At 33.2% G+C, this 18,572-nt stretch overlaps 2 protein-coding genes across 3 annotated transcripts; one reads left to right on the forward strand and one right to left on the reverse strand.

Moving 5' to 3' along the window:
* The first annotated feature begins 1,101 nt into the window (after positions 1 to 1,101).
* Positions 1,102 to 14,411, forward strand: LOC123675814 (transcription elongation regulator 1). Of its 2 annotated transcripts, none has more exons than XM_045611337.1 (12): positions 1,102 to 1,361; positions 1,509 to 1,938; positions 2,075 to 2,318; positions 3,020 to 3,409; positions 4,502 to 4,751; positions 4,811 to 5,079; positions 7,055 to 7,427; positions 7,507 to 7,657; positions 10,452 to 10,973; positions 11,032 to 11,322; positions 11,382 to 11,456; positions 13,590 to 14,411. In XM_045611337.1, the coding sequence occupies exons 1-12, from the start codon at positions 1,213 to 1,215 to the stop codon at positions 13,812 to 13,814; spliced, it is 3,369 nt and encodes a 1,122-aa protein (XP_045467293.1). In that variant the 5' UTR covers positions 1,102 to 1,212; the 3' UTR covers positions 13,815 to 14,411. The 2 variants fall into 2 exon arrangements, with proteins under 2 accessions (XP_045467293.1, XP_045467294.1); XM_045611338.1 differs by having other exon boundaries at positions 1,512 to 1,938.
* LOC123675816 (aldo-keto reductase family 1 member B1-like) lies at positions 14,307 to 18,364 on the reverse strand. Its single transcript, XM_045611341.1, has 6 exons — positions 18,201 to 18,364; positions 17,983 to 18,143; positions 16,510 to 16,794; positions 16,250 to 16,444; positions 15,475 to 15,830; positions 14,307 to 14,464 (listed from the first exon to the last, which is right to left on the reverse strand). The coding sequence occupies exons 2-6, from the start codon at positions 18,049 to 18,051 to the stop codon at positions 14,434 to 14,436; spliced, it is 936 nt and encodes a 311-aa protein (XP_045467297.1). The 5' UTR covers positions 18,052 to 18,143; positions 18,201 to 18,364; the 3' UTR covers positions 14,307 to 14,433.
* Positions 18,365 to 18,572: the final 208 nt, after the last annotated feature.

The following is an 18,572-nucleotide window of genomic DNA, read 5'->3' on the forward strand; positions in this document are numbered from 1 at the left end:
AAATAAGGTGACTCTACTATGGGTACCAGGGCACTGTGGGGTTGAAGGAAATGAGAGAGCGGACGAGCTTGCAAAAAGTGCATCTAGGTTAAGACCTGCTGGACCTGAGCCTTTCTGTGGGATAGGAAAAGACCAATACAAAGCTGCGGTCTAGCTATGGGAGTTGAACAGTAGGACAATCCACTGGACTAACACTCCTAGACTTGCTCAGGCAAAGAAATTCGTGAAGATTTCACCTACTTACACCAGAAAACTCCTGAAGCTGTCACGTGCGGAGCTTCGGGTGATGGTGGGACTGCTGACGGGGCACTGTCGGTATAAACATCATTTGTACCGTATGGGTAAGTCAGCAGACGAGATTTGCAGGCTCTGTGGATCGGAAGTAGAAACTTCTGAACACTTGATATGCAAGTGTCCAGAGTTGGCTGGCCTAAGAACCATTCACATGGGCAAGCCGGTCCTGGATACCAGAGAGGTAATGGCCAAGGCCCCTAGGGAGGTTGTCAATTTTATTAACGTCGTTGACGACCTCCCTGGGTTTCTATGAATGAGTAGGGTAGTGAACAAAAGATCTGCATGGTCGCAGTTCCCGGAAGGCTCACAGAAGCAAAACGACCCCAGTTCAAATAATAATAATAATAATAACCCTGGCGTCATTGAGCCTAGGACATCATAACAGATATCAGAATGAAGAAGAGGATATATTATTATGACTTCCTAGGGATGTGCAACTTGGATACTTCTCTATATTTGTGTTCTGTGCTTCTGAGTGTCCGATACTATCAGGAACTGAAGTATTATGCATTCATTTGATACTTGGTATCCAATATATGCTTACAAAAACCACACTGAAGTTCAGTGTGACTGAAGATATAGGTTTTGAAAAACAAAACTATGGATACTTAGATACCTGTTATATCCGTATTCAGAGATTCTTTAATGGGAAGTTGAACATCTTTTATTTGGATTTATATTTAAATAGGATAGATTAAAAAATATTATCCGACTAAAGAAATAAATAAAAATTGTTGAACAGAAAAAATTGATTGAGTTCAGACGTTTGGCAACACTTGCAAGGGGTCCCTTTTGAATTTATCTATGGTTTCCTCACAATGATGCATGCATAGACGCCATTTGTAATATAAACAATTTAACTCATTCAGAATTAAAAGTGTATATTAAATTGGTTACATTAAAATATTTACGTATGATATGGCTGAAAATGAAAACTCAATGGAATATGAGGAAGGTGATGTCGACGGATTGCCAACAGATGAGTTTCCCGACGAGGAAGGATTTGATAACGATATAGATATTAACCAAGAATTTCCACCTAGAAACCGAGGCCGTGGAGGTTTTAGGTAATCTTTTGCATTAAGTTGAAAATTTCATATTCAATTACAATTGACATTCATAGTCTTTTTGGAATATCAGTTTATGCTCTACTCATTCCTTATAATCGTAAGCTATATTTTCTAAAAATTAAATTACTGTGACATTGGTTCTAGAAGAAATCAACCACCAAGAAATTGGGCTGGATCAGTTCCTCGGGGTGAAGGCCCCCCACGATTTAGGGGAAGAGGTTTTGGACCAGGAGGTCCACCATTTCGTGGTAGAAATCATCCGATGTTTACTAGAGGTCCTCCACCAAGAAATCCTCCTCCCAGTAATTTTGGAGGCCCAATGAGTTTTAATGGTCCGAGTTGGGGTCCTGGAGGACCTCCACCTAATGGTCCAGCACCAGTAGGAGGTGGTCAAGGTCCATTATCAGGACCACCACCTTTACATACTTCTAATGGTCCTCAATTCACACCTCCTCCAATGTTATCAAATTCAACTGCACCTCCAGGTACTGTGAGTAATACTACAACTTCACAGCCACCTCCTACATTTGGACAAACAAATCAATCTCAGTTTCCTCCATCCCAGCCTCCACAAGTGAGTGTATTATTCTTTTGAAAAAAATGTTTATAATATTTTCATATCTTGGAGAATTATTAATGAGACTAAATTATTTTGTGTTGTTTAATTTGTGTTTTCCTCAACATACTACAGTTATTACTGCTGTTTTTAGAGTGAAACATCACCACCAGAAATCTGGGTGGAAACCAAAACTGCTGAAGGAAAGTCTTATTATTACAATGCTCGTACTAGAGAAACAACATGGAACAAACCAGAAGGTGCAAATATCAAAATTATATCTCAGGACCAAGTAGAAGCTATGGCTCAGGCTGCTACAGTAACAGGAATTCCACAAAATACCTCAACTGCAGCTCAAGCAGCCTTAGCACAGGCAAGCATATCAAATAAACCTGAAGGTAAGGCAATTCAATAATCGAAAATGTTGGTTTGTGGGCATATCATGTCCAGTTTATGATGACATTTACTAAACAGATATATCAATATGGTCCGATGTATTGTCATTTCAATTTTAGATAAAGTTAAACATTAAAGTATGGACAATGTTAAATTGTCATTTTATATCTAAGGTCCATTCAGGAATTATTGACGTCTGAGTAGACCTTAAAAGACCTGTCGCTGCTTTATTTCTGGTTACACATTTTTGCTCTCTATGAAATCTGCAGTTTTGAAATAAATAAAAAACAAATTTTCGAAGGGCCACAGTTGGCTTTGACCTGTAACAAACTTAACTGTGCATTTCGAGATTCGAACCTAACCTGAAAATTTCAGTCTGATAGGAAATCATTTTCGACTTAATTTTTATGCTTTTTTCGAATATCTACTCTAATTTTTTTTACCGAGTTATATTTTTCACACATAATTGTCGAACATATAGTAGATCATAATTTGATCATTTTTTTGTAAGGGGTTTCTTAAGTAGGGGATATTTAAAACCCTAATCCCCATGCAGTTTGAGGTCCTCTATCTTCTCTGAACCACTGTTCCTTACATCATTAGTAGTATTATTTGTCACTAGTATATTATTATTATATTAATGTTTATGTAAGTTCTGATAGAAGAGTCTGCAAATTCAAACTACTTAACCTGACACTTTCAGCAATAGAAAGCGAGGAAAAACAGCAAGAACTCAAAGTTCCAGCACCTGGAACAAATCCTCTAGCTATGACCAATGTCCTTGCTGGACCACCACCTGGGCTTCCCCCATTCGGTGCACCTCCTGGTCAGTTTGTGCCTCCTTTTGGGTTACCGCCACCTGGGATGCATGGAGGCTGGCCAGGGGGTCCCCCGGCACCTTGGGCTCTTGGTGGACCTCCACCATGGGGATTGCCACCAGGTTTGCCTCTTCTTGGTAAAGTAGATCCAGAACTGATTGCTAAGGCAACTGAATGGTCAGAGCACAAAGCACCAGACGGTCGATTCTACTATTACAATGCTAAGAAAGGCGAATCTGTATGGGAAAAACCTCAACCCATGAAGGATCTAGAAAGTGAGTTCTCATTTTTTTTTTAATTTCATTGTAAATTCTACCTTATCTGAAGAGTTCACTTACTTACTCAGCTCATCCATTTCGCTTACGACTCTACCGAATTACAGTAAAAAGGTTGTTTGAAATGAAAGAACTTTACTTTTGCAAAATGAACAACATTGGTTTGTGTCTGCCAATCTTTGTTATGTCTTTGAGTTCCGCAATTTCTATCTAATTACGAGTGTTCTGTTTGGTTTGTAAATGATCCTATACAAAATTTAGCCTCTTCAGATAAGGGTTGAGCATGCTCAAATGTAAATAATTGTTTTATTGAATGAGAATCTGGTTTAATTCAACATACTTATTCAAGACTCGCATTGTATACTTTTTTTTCATTTTATATGAAGATTATAACCTTAGGATCCTAGGATATTCAGTGTAAAATCTTTATCAGATATTCCATCCTGAAATAATTAGGACTTATACAAATATTTGCCCTGCTATTCGAGCAGCGCTCAACCACATATTAAAATATGCAATATATTTACAAATACTCGAATAGTGCTGGGACATAAATAAAAAAACATAAACCTAAATGTACCAATATTAGTTGAAAATTAACAAAATGCTTCATAAAAATTGTTATGTAACTTTATTACATTCTGTAACAGAAATTTAAAATGAAACATTATCTTGAAAATAACAACAAAGAAAAAATCACTGAATAAAAAAAAATTAATTTAAATCCCAGAATTTTTTATGAATAGATTGCTAAAAAATTTCTAAGAAAGGCGCATTCCATACAAACTATTTCGTTTGCAGTTTCAGTAGCTTTTGGAAATGGCAGTTCAGTTGGTACAGAGGGTACCATTTATTCTGATAATAATAAAATTTTATTGAACAAGAAAATTTAAGCTTGAAGCATTTATTTTGAATATTTTGGACATCTATAAAAAATAACGTTGTTTCAAAAGTATCACCCAACACTGATTCTTAGACCAAAAATTTGTCACAAAATATTCTTTATTATCAAAAATCGTTCAATAAAAAACAAAACTATATGAATGTATTCCAGTTAATGACCATGAGATTTTAAAATTGATATTTTTTCAGCGGCTAATCTAGCAGCTGCACAAGGAATCTCGACCAGACCAGTGGACGCAATGGGAGATACAGGTAAGCCAAAGCTACAGGCTCAAGGTAATGGGGATGCAGAGAAAGATGCTGAAAAAGAGGAAGGCAAGCTGAAGAAATTACAGGAGGAAGCAAAGAAGAAGAAAGAGGAGGAGGAGAAGGCCAAACAGGAAAAGGCTCAGGATAAATCTAGGCCTGTTTCGAGTACACCTGTACCAGGAACACCCTGGTAAATAATGTTTTTCTCTTTTCTACTATATTTCGCTAATTCTTGATTCTTCACCCTAGGTGTGTTGTCTGGACTGGAAATGGTAGGGTGTTTTTCTATAATCCATCATCAAGGACTTCTGTATGGGAAAGACCGGAAGAACTTCTCAAAAGAACAGACGTCGACAAAATGGTATCTGAACCTCCAGACATTTTGAGCGGTGCTAACAACACAAACAAAGTTGAGGTTGTAAGGAGTCCCGGAAAAACCAAAAGAAGCTCAGATGACAGCGATAGTGAAGCGGAAGAAGAAAATTTACCCAAAAAGAAGAAGATAGAGGAGTCACCTGGTATGTTTTTTTTTTTTAATATTAAAGAAGTGTGGTTTTGATGAAAACAATTCAACAATTTCTAATGTTGTTGAAGCCTGTATCTTTTCATGCTTAAATGACATAACCTACTGAACACAAATGACATAAGTAATTCAGAAAATAATACTGTGTTGCCATTATAACTATTTCAAATTGTATCATTTCTATTGGAAAACCCTTTATTTAGATCATGCAGAATGCTTTTATTGTCTTCAGAATTGCATATATGATATTTTTGCCAGATTTTGCTCAAATAACATTACTACTAATCAAACTTATTATGTATCCTTATTGCTTCCAAGTCTACCGAAAATAGAGGAAGCTTATGAGCGATCACTCCGTGACTGAAGTTTTTGTTTTTCAATATTTATTTATTTATTAATTTTTTATTTTTCGTTAATTTTCTTTGGTTCTGGTTATACTATCCATTTGAACTTATAAATATGCAAAATCTCAACCCGATCAAAATTGTAATCATGGAAATGTTTAGAATCCGTTTTCCAGTATTCTTCTTGAATTTTTTATGTATCTGCTGACGTGATAAGCTCAAAATTTTTGCACAGAGCCTAAAATTGTTATTTCATATGAACACCCATAATCTCTACTTCCTTGATTTTGTAGGCACAAAAATGTTGTGTACAGTGCATCCCATTTTGGGTGAGACAGCCAGGTTTCTCGCTTGTTATTTGAGATAGAGCCTTGCAGTTTTCACGTTCCTGTCCTACTTTTTCGTGAAACTCAAGTTGGTCTAATCAGATTCTGTATAACTGTTTCCGTTCAAAAGATACAGGGTGATTTTGGAAATTGATACTTTTCGGACCCCTTCTTTATCTCCGAAATTATTAGAAATAATGCTGAGCTGAAAACTACGTCTGAATCAGAATTCTGCGTAGAATCCAGTGGCGTACTCATTTTTTTTTTTTCGGGGTATGGTTTTGAAGATTGAACACAAACCTATATTTTTTTTAATGGAACACCCTATATATCTTTACTTCGTTGAATTCGTTATTTTTTTCCCTTCAAAATGATATATGATACTATGTAGGTAGGATGTTCAGAAATGTTAAAAAAACACTAAAACGTCAAATAATGATGATTTTTTTGTAAATGGGCCATGAATTTTCTATATTTCAATAAGAGGATTATTACTTTCGATTTTTAAAAGTAGTAGGTCATTGATGACACAAACATCCTTGTTGTTATTATGGCTACTATGCATTTGGGAGCATTGTTTTATCAAGTAGGCATTGGAGGGAAAAAACCAATCTGATCTAGCTGTCATCGCTATAAATTATTTTTATCATTATTGATTCTTCTTTTCTATGGTAAAGCCATTGCCCATTAACAAAAAATCATCATTATTTGACGTTTTAGTGTTTTTTTAACATTTCTGAACATCCTACCTACATAGTATCATATATCATTTTGAAGGGAAAAAAATAACGAATTCAACGAAGTAAAGATATATAGGGTGTTCCATTAAAAAAAATATAGGTTTGTGTTCAATCTTCAAAACCATACCCCGAAAAAAAAAAATGAGTACGCCACTGGATTCTACGCAGAATTCTGATTCAGACGTAGTTTTCAGCTCAGCATTATTTCTAATAATTTCGGAGATAAAGAAGGGGTCCGAAAAGTATCAATTTCCAAAATCACCCTGTATCTTTTGAACGGAAACAGTTATGTACAATCTGATTAGAGCAACTTGAATTTCATGAAAAAGTAGGACAGGAACGTGAAAACCGCAAGGCTATATCTTAAATAACAAGCGAGAAACCTGGCTGTCTCACCCAAAATGGGATGCACTGTACTATAGCTGATTACACATTCAAAATGAAATTCTTCATGAGTCAAACCTTATTGGTTAGGAGAACAAATGATATTGTGTTCTGAATATTCATAAAACCAGCCCTTACGGTATGATCTGTGTTGTTATTGCAAGTAATTCTTTCAGATGTGCAAGAAGTAAATGGCAACAATGCCCAGCAACCTGGGAAGAAGATCGACATAGGTAAGGAAGCGGCGATTGAAGCTGAGGTTAGGGCTGCCAAAGAAAGAGCAGTGATTCCTTTAGATACCAGAATGAAGTTGTTCAAAGAAATGCTCTCAGAAAAGCAGGTTTCTGCTTTCAGCACTTGGGAAAAAGAGTTGCACAAAATTGTATTTGACTCTAGGTACCTTCTGCTCACCTCAAAAGAGAGGAAGCAAGTATTCGAAAAGTATGTCAAAGAGAGAGCTGAAGAGGAGAGGCGGGAGAAGAGAAACAAACTACGCGAGAAGAAGGAAGCATACCGAAAATTACTTCAAGAGAGTCATCTTCACGGAAAGTAAGTTTTAAAAATTCCACTGAATGAATTAAATGAAATTGAATTATATGTAGACTTCAATATTCCCATATTTTTTCAGGTCTTCCTTCGGTGATTTTGCTCAGAAATATTCCAAAGAAGAGCGTTTCAAGGGAGTAGAAAAGATGAGAGAACGAGAGAGCCTCTTCAACGAATACCTGATAGAAGTGAGAAGAAGAGAGAAAGAAGAAAAAAATCAAAAAAGAGAACAGGTAATAACTTTTTTCTTATATTCTAGGGTAGTTTTGTTGACTAGGAAGAACTTCTAAGTTGACATTATGAAAAATACATATTTAAAATCCAATACAAATATCTTCGAAGTTTTGTCCATTAAAATATTATTTTTCAATATAACAAATAAAATAATATTTAATATTTCATTTAGAAAACTAAATTTGAAAATCTTCAAGCTCATTTATAAGTATGGTCAAGCAGAACAACTCTTTTCAAAATTTTATTGTTATATTTCATTCTGTATGTTGATTTTAATAACATCAATAATATTGAATATTAATTTTAGCCAAGGATTAATTTCAAATTAGATATTATAGAATCATATATTCCAAAAATCGAAGCTTAGCCAATTCTTCTAACTGGGGCTTATTTTTTTATTCAATACTTGAAATGAGTTATGGAGATATATCATTATTAGATAATTGGAACATTTTTTTTGACTAGTTTTTTCCAAATTATATATGCAATTAGTGCTAATTGTGAAAACTGTTTTCATCCAATCTAATTATTCATTGCAAATGACTTTACAGGTTCAAATTGAAAAATACACATTCTTTTTATTATGTAATTGGTATTATCTAAGTTAATAATTTCAAGAATTTATATTACTCACGGATGCAATCTCGCATCAATAGATTGTTTTTGACGAAAATGTTCTGATTTAAGGTAGTAGTAGAATCTTATCAGAATATTGTTTTGAACTTTGTTATTTGGGGTTTTCAAAAATCCCGTTTTTAAATTAATAAATTCGGTTTCATATTTTAAAAAATTAACTTTTTTTAATAACTTGTGAAGATCCAAAAAATATTGAATAACTCAAAGAATGTGTATGTTTTCAAACCATGATACTATTAAGAAATATCACGAAGCAAACATATAAATCACATCTCAAGAATATTTATATTTTAAGTACTAAGGCCCAGTTTCACCAAACAGCACTTGATCCCAGATTGATTAAACTCCGCTTGTTACTAAAGCAGGCTTAACAGTGTTTTCTGTTTCACCATGCATCAACCCGTCCGAAGATGATCGCGATTAAATAGTCAAACCATTTGGCAACGTTGTGAACAAAAAGTTATATAGTGTTCTGTATCGTATTAGCAGTGATGACCACCATTGGCGCTAGGTGTCAGGTGTCATTCATTCATAACTCATAACATTTCAAAACATTTGTCATCTTGTAAACAAAAAACAAAGTTAATTTTTGCCGAAAATGTCGAGTGATGTGCTTCGAAATGTCGGAAACTTGCAGAAGTTAAAAAGAAATTATCCCATTTCACAAAACCACACATTCTGGGAAAAAAACTATATAAGTAATTTTATTAACTTATTTATTTTTATTAACAAGTTTAACTGCTTCTTAAATAATATTTCAATCAAACATATCAATAAATTATTCTTTGCAATAAATTTACGTGTATTTTAAATGGGAAATATTGAGCCTATACATAAAGTCATATTTTGATAAAATTGACCCAAAAATTAGAAATTTCCGAAAAAATAACTACATAGACAAGAGTTCCATACTGATAAATAATTATTAATCTCAACTTGAAAGGTTATAATCCTCCAAAAATGGCCGATTAGTGCTAAATCGCGATTGGTCGATTAAATGGCGCTTTGGAGTGTGGTGAAACGCTACATTACATTAATCGTGATCTAAGGCCTCACTTAAGAGCTAAGTCAAGATTAAAGCATTTGGTGAAACTGGGCCTTAATGTTGAATGAATCAGCAATTACGATTGTGATTTATATTGTTTGTGCAGTGAATTTTTACAAGAAAATTCTAGTGGAGGTGAGATAAAATCTCGAACTCCCAACTTCTTTTGTGAATGTACGTCTTTCTTACAAAAACAAAAAAGTAAATTCTGAGTCTCTTATTTAGCTTCAATACTACTACTGCGTGTGGATCAAGGTTAGACCAATGTCCGAGGCCTTTTCTACATACCATGCGAGTTTGCTGTCATTGTCGTGCTTACTCCTCATCTAGGCATCTGGCTCTTTGTTTAATATAACGGTACTGAACATACACTCAAACTGTTTGTATTAAGCTTTGATTTTGAATTCCATAGTCCCAACACTCAGTGTGTTGTTTAGATTGTAAGTCTTTTCATCTTTATGTTTTTCTTCGAAAAATTCCTTCTCTATAATTACAGGTGAAGGGATTCTAGGTGTCCAACTACATTTTATTGTTATATTATTGAGTTTTTTAGATGATTATATGTGAACAGATTGTGGTTATTTCTTTTGATCTATCTCAAGTAACTTGATGTTATTCTAGGTATAATATTATTGTTTGAATACTTGAGCTGGATTAGAAGGGATCTACAATGTAAAATGTACTACTTTTCCATTAAATATTTCCTCCACAAATTTAATTAAATCCAAATTTATGAAGAATTTACAGGAACTACATTTATCTCATCACAGATGTAATTTATTGTCTTGGATCCCTCAATAACTCAAATTGAGTGTCTTCTTCAGTCACTAATTGATTAAATTGATTTAGGATTCCTAATGACTTAATAACTAGTTCCTCTTTACAGTTCAATGATCCAGGATTCTTCATTGTCCTAAATTAATATTGTAGATTTTTGATTTCAGGCATTAATAAATTTTTCAGCTGATACATTTCTTCTTTCAGCATTATTTGATGAATGATAATACATAAGATTTTTTTAATATAATATTACTTCCTTCATCTATTATGAATTGATTATAATTCAAAACTCAGCTTTCAACATCTTACTAATTAAATAATTATATTTACAGATCAAAAAGGACTTTTTTGCTTTACTCAGAGAACACTCTGACATTGATCGCCATTCTTATTGGTGTGATGTCAAGAGAAAAGTTGATACTGATCCACGTTACAAAGCAGTCGAGTCCAGTGGACAAAGAGATGACTGGTTCAGAGAGTATTGTAAAATGCTCAAAGAAGAAAAGAAAAAAGCTAAAGAAAAGGACAAAGAACATAAGCGTGAGAAAGAGAAGCATAAAAAAAAAGATAAAGATAGGGAACGTGAAAAAGACCGTCACAAGGACAAAGAAGACAAAGGAAAAGATAAAGAGAAGCATAAAAAAGAGAAAGAAGTAATTGACGATGATTTGAAAGTTGAAGAAATTGAATCTGTAGAGCAAGAGGATACAGAAAAAGATAAAGACAAGGATAAGCAAGCTAGAGTTGAAGCTAGTTTGCGGGAAAGAGAGAAGGAAGTTCAGCGCACTCTTGCTAATCATATGCGAGATAGGGACAAGGAACGTGAGCACCATAAGAGAGAGGAAGCCATTCAGGTAGATGTAGTCGATAGTAAATTATTTTGCATTATTAGCTTAAGTCGTTTTTTTTCAGCATTTTAACGCTTTGTTGGCTGATTTGGTAAGGGATCCTGAACTGAGTTGGAGAGAAGTCAAACGTATCCTTAGAAAAGACCATAGGTGGGACTTGGCGGACTCCCTCGGCCGCGAAGAGAAAGAAAAATTGTTCAATGAGCACATCGACCAATTATTGAAGAAGAAACGGGAAAAATTCCGTGAACTACTTGATGAAACTGCTGATGTATCATTGACCAGTACATGGAAAGAGATCAAAAAGAAAATCAGGGACGATCCAAGATATTCCAAATTCGCCTCAAGCGAAAGAGTAAGTCTCTAGTGTTTTCAAAGGAATATATTCTCAAATTAATTTTTTTTTTTTTTCAGTGTGAGAGAGAATACAAAGATTATCTGAAAGATAAACTTGTTACTGCCAAATCGCATTTCAAGGAACTTCTTCAGGTAAGATAACAAAATATTATTTCATTCAACATTAATTAGACAAATAGGCTATTTGACAAATCTTTCAAATTATTCATTGATTTTTATTGAGCGCAAATAAAATGGATCTTATTATTTCGAAAAAAGAGATCGGGCATCCTTGAAAATTTTTTCTCTTAGTCTATAATTCTCGAGATGCTTCCAGAAGGCATCTAACTTGGGACATCCTGTACAGAGTTAATAATATCAAAAATGTCAGCCAATTCATATGCAGCAAACTCTTTCCATGATCTATTTCAGTCTTTCTGATATCTTATTATTTCGAAAAAAAGGGATCGAGGATCCTTGAAGATTTTTCTCTTAGTCTTATAGTTCTCCAGATGCTTTCAGTGAACACTGAATTTGGGACACCCTGTACAGAGAAAATACATCTAAAATGTCAACTGAATCAAATACAGCTAATCCTTACAATGATCTATTTAGGACGGAAAATCATTTTGATTTGGATTTTTTTTAATGCTGATGAACCAAAACTATCGATAATATGTACTTTAGCCCATTTTCTGGAATTATCCGAAAGCCTAAATACAACGATAATTAGTCCAGATTAATATGCATAGAATACCTGGTGTGTCTACTTATAACTGTTAAGGCCATTTGCACCATTTGCCTAAACATTGATTAAAATTTAAACGTCGATTAATTTCCTGATTTCTCTTAAGAAATCAAAGAGTAATCAACGTTTAAATTTTTAATCAATGTTTAGGCAAATGGTGCAACTGGCCCTTAAACTTTCAGACAAAACGGGCGTATTCAGATTTATACCTACTTGATTTCGAGAGATCGCGTCTATTTCAGATGGCGCATACATCGTTTGACATTCTCTTGATTTTCGACTTTCGTGAACTTTAAGTATATCATATAATAATAATATTTTCTATTCTATGCTCGTGACAATCTTCTATTGTGTCATTATATTCCATTCATTTCATTAAAAATTTGATAGGAACTGAATTGTAATTTATTGTAAAAAGTTTGCAGTGTCTAAAGTCAGTATTTAATTTTCAAATGACTCCAGGCAGATAGCAGGAATTCGAAAATTTTTGAAGAGCGCCACAGAACTCTGGTTAATCTGAACACCAAAGCAACAGGTGGATATCTCAAAAAGTCTGAAACAAAATCGAATCACTGCACACATAAGGTTTTCTATGCATCTTAGTCCAGATCATCGGGTTTCTAGTGTACTGTCAAATAGCTTATTGTGCCTGCTGCTAAGATGTCTAAAAACCAGGTGTATGAACTGATTAGCTTTTGTTTTGCCAATTTTGAGAATATTAGATAAGCTTCGTTATGTCAACTGTAGGTAGCGCTATCAACAAATTAAGATTCTTGTTATTTATTATTTACGAGTTTTGTGTCATTATATACCTATATGTATATCGTTCATTTTAGTTATGATCTATGGAAGTAATTCTTGTAATTGAAATACCAATAAACTCTCTCTATTACAAATATTTGAATTCATTCCAGTAAACGTTTCGTGTTTTGTTTCACGACTTTGCACGATCATACTCGGTTACACGTCGCTTTTGATTGGTCAGTATCGGGTTTTAATCAATGTATCCAATCAAAATCAACGGAAATGACAAGTATGAAATTGCGGCGCCGCCACGAACTAAAACTAATATTTTCAATTTGGTCGAATGTCATTGCATTCAAAATTTGACGAGTGCATTCACCATGTTTTTAGACATCTTACATTCATCTCATTAAAAATTTGATAGGAACTGAATTGTAATTCATTGTAAAAAGTTTGCAGTGTCTAAAGTCAGTATTTCATTTTCAAATGGCACCAGGCAGATAGCGGGAATTCGAAAATTTTTGAAGAGCGCCACAGAACTCTGGTTAATCTGAACACCAAAGCAACAGGTGGATATCTCAAAAAGTCTGAAACAAAATCGAATCACTGCACACACCAGGTTTTCTATGCATCTTAGTCCAGATCATCGGGTTTCTACTGTACTGTTAAATAGCTTATTGTGCCTGCTGCCACAAAATGTGAAATTATTATCAATTACTAAAACATGACCTTCGCCAATTATCTAGAAAATATAACTGAGATATTAGACATTAATAAAACTATTTTCATTACAGGAAACAAAACTTATTACCCATAAGTCCCTACAAACCTTGAGAGAAAACCAAGGACATATGCAAGAAATTGAAGATATCCTCATGAACGATAAGAGGTATCTTGTACTTGACCACATTCCTGAAGAAAGGACCCAGTTAATATTGAATTACTTGGAAGAGCTGGACAGAAGGGGGCCCCCACCACCTCCAACTGCAAGTGAACCCAATAGACGTAGTCTGAAATAATTAGTTTTTTGGTTATAGGGAATTTTATCCCTATTGGAAATAATTGAGACTATCTGAAGTTTTTATTCAGAAAGATAAATATATTGTTAAGGTTAGATAATTTAGCATGAGAAACTGCATCTCTAAAATTTAGTGTGTATATTTTGTTTGTACATTTTTATTATTTAACAGGTCTTGTACATGAAATTTTCTACATTTACCTCCTTCAGTAATTCGATAGTTCAACTTGCTTTAATTCTTATAATAATAATTTTTTTATTCCTTCATATTGTATTGAAAGAAGTAACAAAAATTATTCAATACTTGAATTTCAATTATATTGTTTGTTTTCCGAAACTCTGTGATCTATAAATTTCCATTACAAAAGCAGTTGCTTGGATAATTAAATTTCACTGGAAAAGTATGTAGATTTATAAATTAATTATTTTCAGATTTCAATTAACATTAAAAAAGAAATTCCATGAAGTTTTTTTATAAGAAATCAAAGAGAAGTAATTATAAATGTTTATTAATTGATTTTCGAAACAATTCATTTCACAACAGGGTTATATATGAAGAGAATATGTTTAAACTATAATAAAAAATTTTGCACATTGACTTCTTTTTGAATATCTGAACCTCAGAAAGGATAGTATTTGTGTCCTTTGGCCCTGTAAAAATAGTAAAAATATTTTTAACAAAGTGTAGGAACCTATTATCACAATGAAAACAAAAAACTATGCATATTTGGTTTGTGATCTTAATTACAAGTTCCCTCAAAAAAATAAGAAACGTAACGAACCTATATTTCAAATTTGATCTTATGTCTCAAACACTGGAAGAGCTATGGAGAAAAAACTAAAAAATCTTGAAACTTCAACATCCAATATCTTGAAAACGAAGCAACTCCTAACATATGTTTGTGAGTCCTTTTTTTCTTAAAACAACCTAAGGAATCAGCCTAGGAAGTTCTTACCTTAGTTAGAAATCACCCTGAATACTACTATAATGAGAATAAGGGTGAATGAAAGGCAAAGTGTGCTCAATACATCCAATATGCCTTTGAAATATCAGGAAATTCGGTGGTTGTTAAATAACATTTCGTCGGCTAAGAGTGTAAATCTGCTATGTCCATAATGAACAATTTTACAGGAGACCAAAAAAACCGTACAGTACAGTGTTATAATAATAAGAGAGTTTATTCATGAAAATACATTCAATAGAGTTTATTGAATGTATTTTCATGAATAAACTCTCTTATTATTATTATTATAACACTGTACTGTACGGTTTTTTTGGTCTCCTGTGAAATTGTTCATTATGGACACAGCAGATTTACACTCTTAGCGGACGATTTGCTGAATTTTTGGTTATATTTCATTATCCTAACAGTTTTCCTTTCAGGAATTTAGTCTTATCAGCCAGTTACATAACGTTTTCAGCACTTCTGCACACGAAAGCTTGGTATGATATTTTACAAAAAATTTTGAGACTGAGAAATTCGAGTGAGTAGAGAATCGACAGTTGTGACAAAGTACTGAGAAAAAAAGTTGATGCTTTTTAAATTATTTCTGACTAAATAGATCATCCTTTGAAAAAACCGTTTTCATAAGTAAATTTCCTAATTAAACATTCTGTAGAAAATATTAGAACACTATCAGTGAAAGCCTAGAATACTTACTCATCAAATGGACAAATTCTTCCGTTACAATCAAAAGTATCAATCAATTTCAAGTCTTCATCCTTCAATTCAAAATCCCAAACACCAAAATTCTCCCTAATTCTGGACTTGGTAACCGATTTGGGAATCACAATATGGCCTTGTTGAATTTGGTATCTCAATACTATCTGAGCTGGTGTTTTACTGTATTTATCAGCAATTTCCCTAATTTTTGGATCGTCCAAAAGAAGAGGTTCTTCAGGCTTGGCCCAAGGACGATCAGGAGATCCCAAAGGACTGTAAGCCGTTATGGTTATTCCTTTGGACTTGCAGAACGCGGATAGCTTCTTCTGGTTGAGGTATGGATGGCATTCAACCTGAGTATTGATTTTTCCATCAATTTGATTCATAATACTGCAAATTATGGTGGAAAAATGAGGAAAGCAATGACATTTAGTCAAGAGCTCATTCCTTCATTGCATCTTGGATATACCAATATATAGTTCTGTAGTCTCCAAGGGTGCAATTGGCGCATGAATGAAAGAGTGCTCAAAAAGTCTTGACTTCACATCATTGCTACCCAGAAAATAAGATAAAATTAGTTATTTTTTTTTCAGAAGACAATAATTCAATAATAATAATGATTTTGAAAAAAATTGAGCACACTAGAGAGTTGAAGTGCAGAAAAAATAATATTCTCATGAACTTTTAGTTAGTAACTAAATCCCAAACTGTCTTTAATATTATTATTGTGACATAGAGCGATATGTTTAAGGTAACTGAGCTAAAAAACTACCTGATTTGTTTGTGGAACAACAGTCGCTGATTCTAAAAGGCGATTTATTTGATCTTCATTGAAATTGGAAATTCCAATAGATTTAGTCAGTCCCTTTTTGTTGACTGCCTCCATAGCTTTCCATGTTTCTACATAATCAACATCGCTCAACAAAAGTTTTCCATCAGCATCTCTAGGCCATTCAGTACCTTCTTCCTATAAAATAGAGCAGAGATCACTTGAAAATTTCGTTTGAGGGTAATAAAAAATTTAATTTCCACCTTATGTCCAAAGGGCCAATGGATCAAGTACAGATCTAAATAATCCAATCCCAAATTACTCAAAGTCTTCTTCAGAGCTGGTTCCACCAAACTACTACTGTGACAACTGTTCCATAGTTTGCTAGTGATGAATATATCCTCGCGTTTTATCACACCAGCATCAATACGATCTTTTAAGCCAGCACCAACTTCCTTTTCATTGCCATAAATATGGGCACAATCGATATGCCTGTACCCTATATCAATGGCATCTATCACAGCTTGAGTGACTGCACCAGGTTGTGACTGCAATCCAAAATTTTATATAAAAATAAAATATAATTATATACATCATATTTCTAGACTCCCTACATTTCAAAGGGTGTTTATTAGAATTTTTTCCGTCCTAATGTTTCAAGAATACATTATTCAGTAGAATAAAGTACTTGACAATCCTCACAACTGTTTTATGTTTCCCTTATATGCATTCTAGTGAATGTAAAAAATGTTTGAGTGGGTGTCAAGACCATTCTTTACTCATTATCTGAACTGTAAATGAATTGATGAAAAAACAGTATTATTTATGAGTTACTATCTATGAACAGTGCAGAAATATGGGAGATCCTAAAATCAAAATTTCTAGGTCTATTCTGAAAAAACCAAGATTTTCTAAAATAATCAGTTGAAAGTCATTGAAATTTAATTTTGTGTACCCAGTCTAATCAACTTCAAATGGAAGATAGCTCTTTTCAAATAAGTAAACATCAATTAGATGTTCTAATACTAATAGTACTTGAGATCGATATAGATCTCTTTTGGAAATATTTATACAAGCAATAGATAATTCCAACGAAATTATCACTTTCTGAATCAATAAAGCATATTTTCAATGAATAGTAGAAAATCAAATAAAAAATCTACAATCTATACAAACAATATTGATTTCATTATTTGGTTTGACATATTTTATATTTCCAAAATGAGTTTCATAATTTTATTGAAAATTCAAATGCATTCACAAATTTGACACTAATGTTTATTGCTTTACATTATGAAATATAGATTTATTCATCAATTAAATATCCAAACGCAAATCCATCTGAAAAATTTAGAAAAAAATCCAAATTTGAAATACGGGTGAAAAATATTGAAACATTATTTTCAGTATCTGAAATTTTATGAGCTAATTGAAAAGAAACCATTCTCTAGATGATAGGTGGTGCCATAAAATGTCAGCTACAGATTAGAACAAAAAATATTATTTGTTGAATTTATATTTTATTCTGATTCGAATGTCATCATAAATTGTTGAGGTGAAGTAATTAAAATTAAAAGCAAATCAAAATAAAAACATTATTATGTATATTTATGACTTTTATCGCTTAAATAATACCTAATTATTCAACTGAGATAAGAATATTTAATTTTCTCAAACTATATGTGTTTACAAATTGTTCCCCTGATAAATATAAAGAATCGAGAATTTGAACAAACCTTCCAAGTTCCAAGACCTAGGATCGGGCACTTTTTGCCATTATTAAAGGTCACATCCTTTCCAGACATTTTCACCGAAACTGCTTTCTTAATTCTTGAGCTACCAGAAAAATTATACCAACTAAACTTGGTAATGCGGTTAAAAATTGATGTAAGAATTGCTAAAATACCGAAAGAAAAATCAAAACTGAAGATTCATTTATACGTGATATACTCACTCCAGCAGATATAAACACACAAATAGCCTACAACACTCTAAAATTGCAATTGTATGAAGTAAAAATTATGAAACGGGAGCTAACTTTTTATACTGACAAAGTACTTCAAAAATTTGACCTTGATAATGAGGAAAATTTCCTATCAACATATAAATAAATTTTCATAATCGGAAGATGGCGCTACTGCTTTAATTTTTCACGCATTCAAAACCGAATAATTTGAGGAAATCATGTTATTCAACGTGAAGTTAAATAGAGGAAAATCAGGGCTTTCATTTTCAGAAAAACTCGTACATTAAATTTAAATTCAAACACTTCAATGAGTTCTGATTGGTTGCAAAACTCAATTGGAAAATCATTGTTAAAACAGGT

Source organism: Harmonia axyridis, chromosome 3 (assembly GCF_914767665.1).
Source record: "Harmonia axyridis chromosome 3, icHarAxyr1.1, whole genome shotgun sequence".
NCBI classification, from domain to species: domain Eukaryota; kingdom Metazoa; phylum Arthropoda; class Insecta; order Coleoptera; family Coccinellidae; genus Harmonia; species Harmonia axyridis.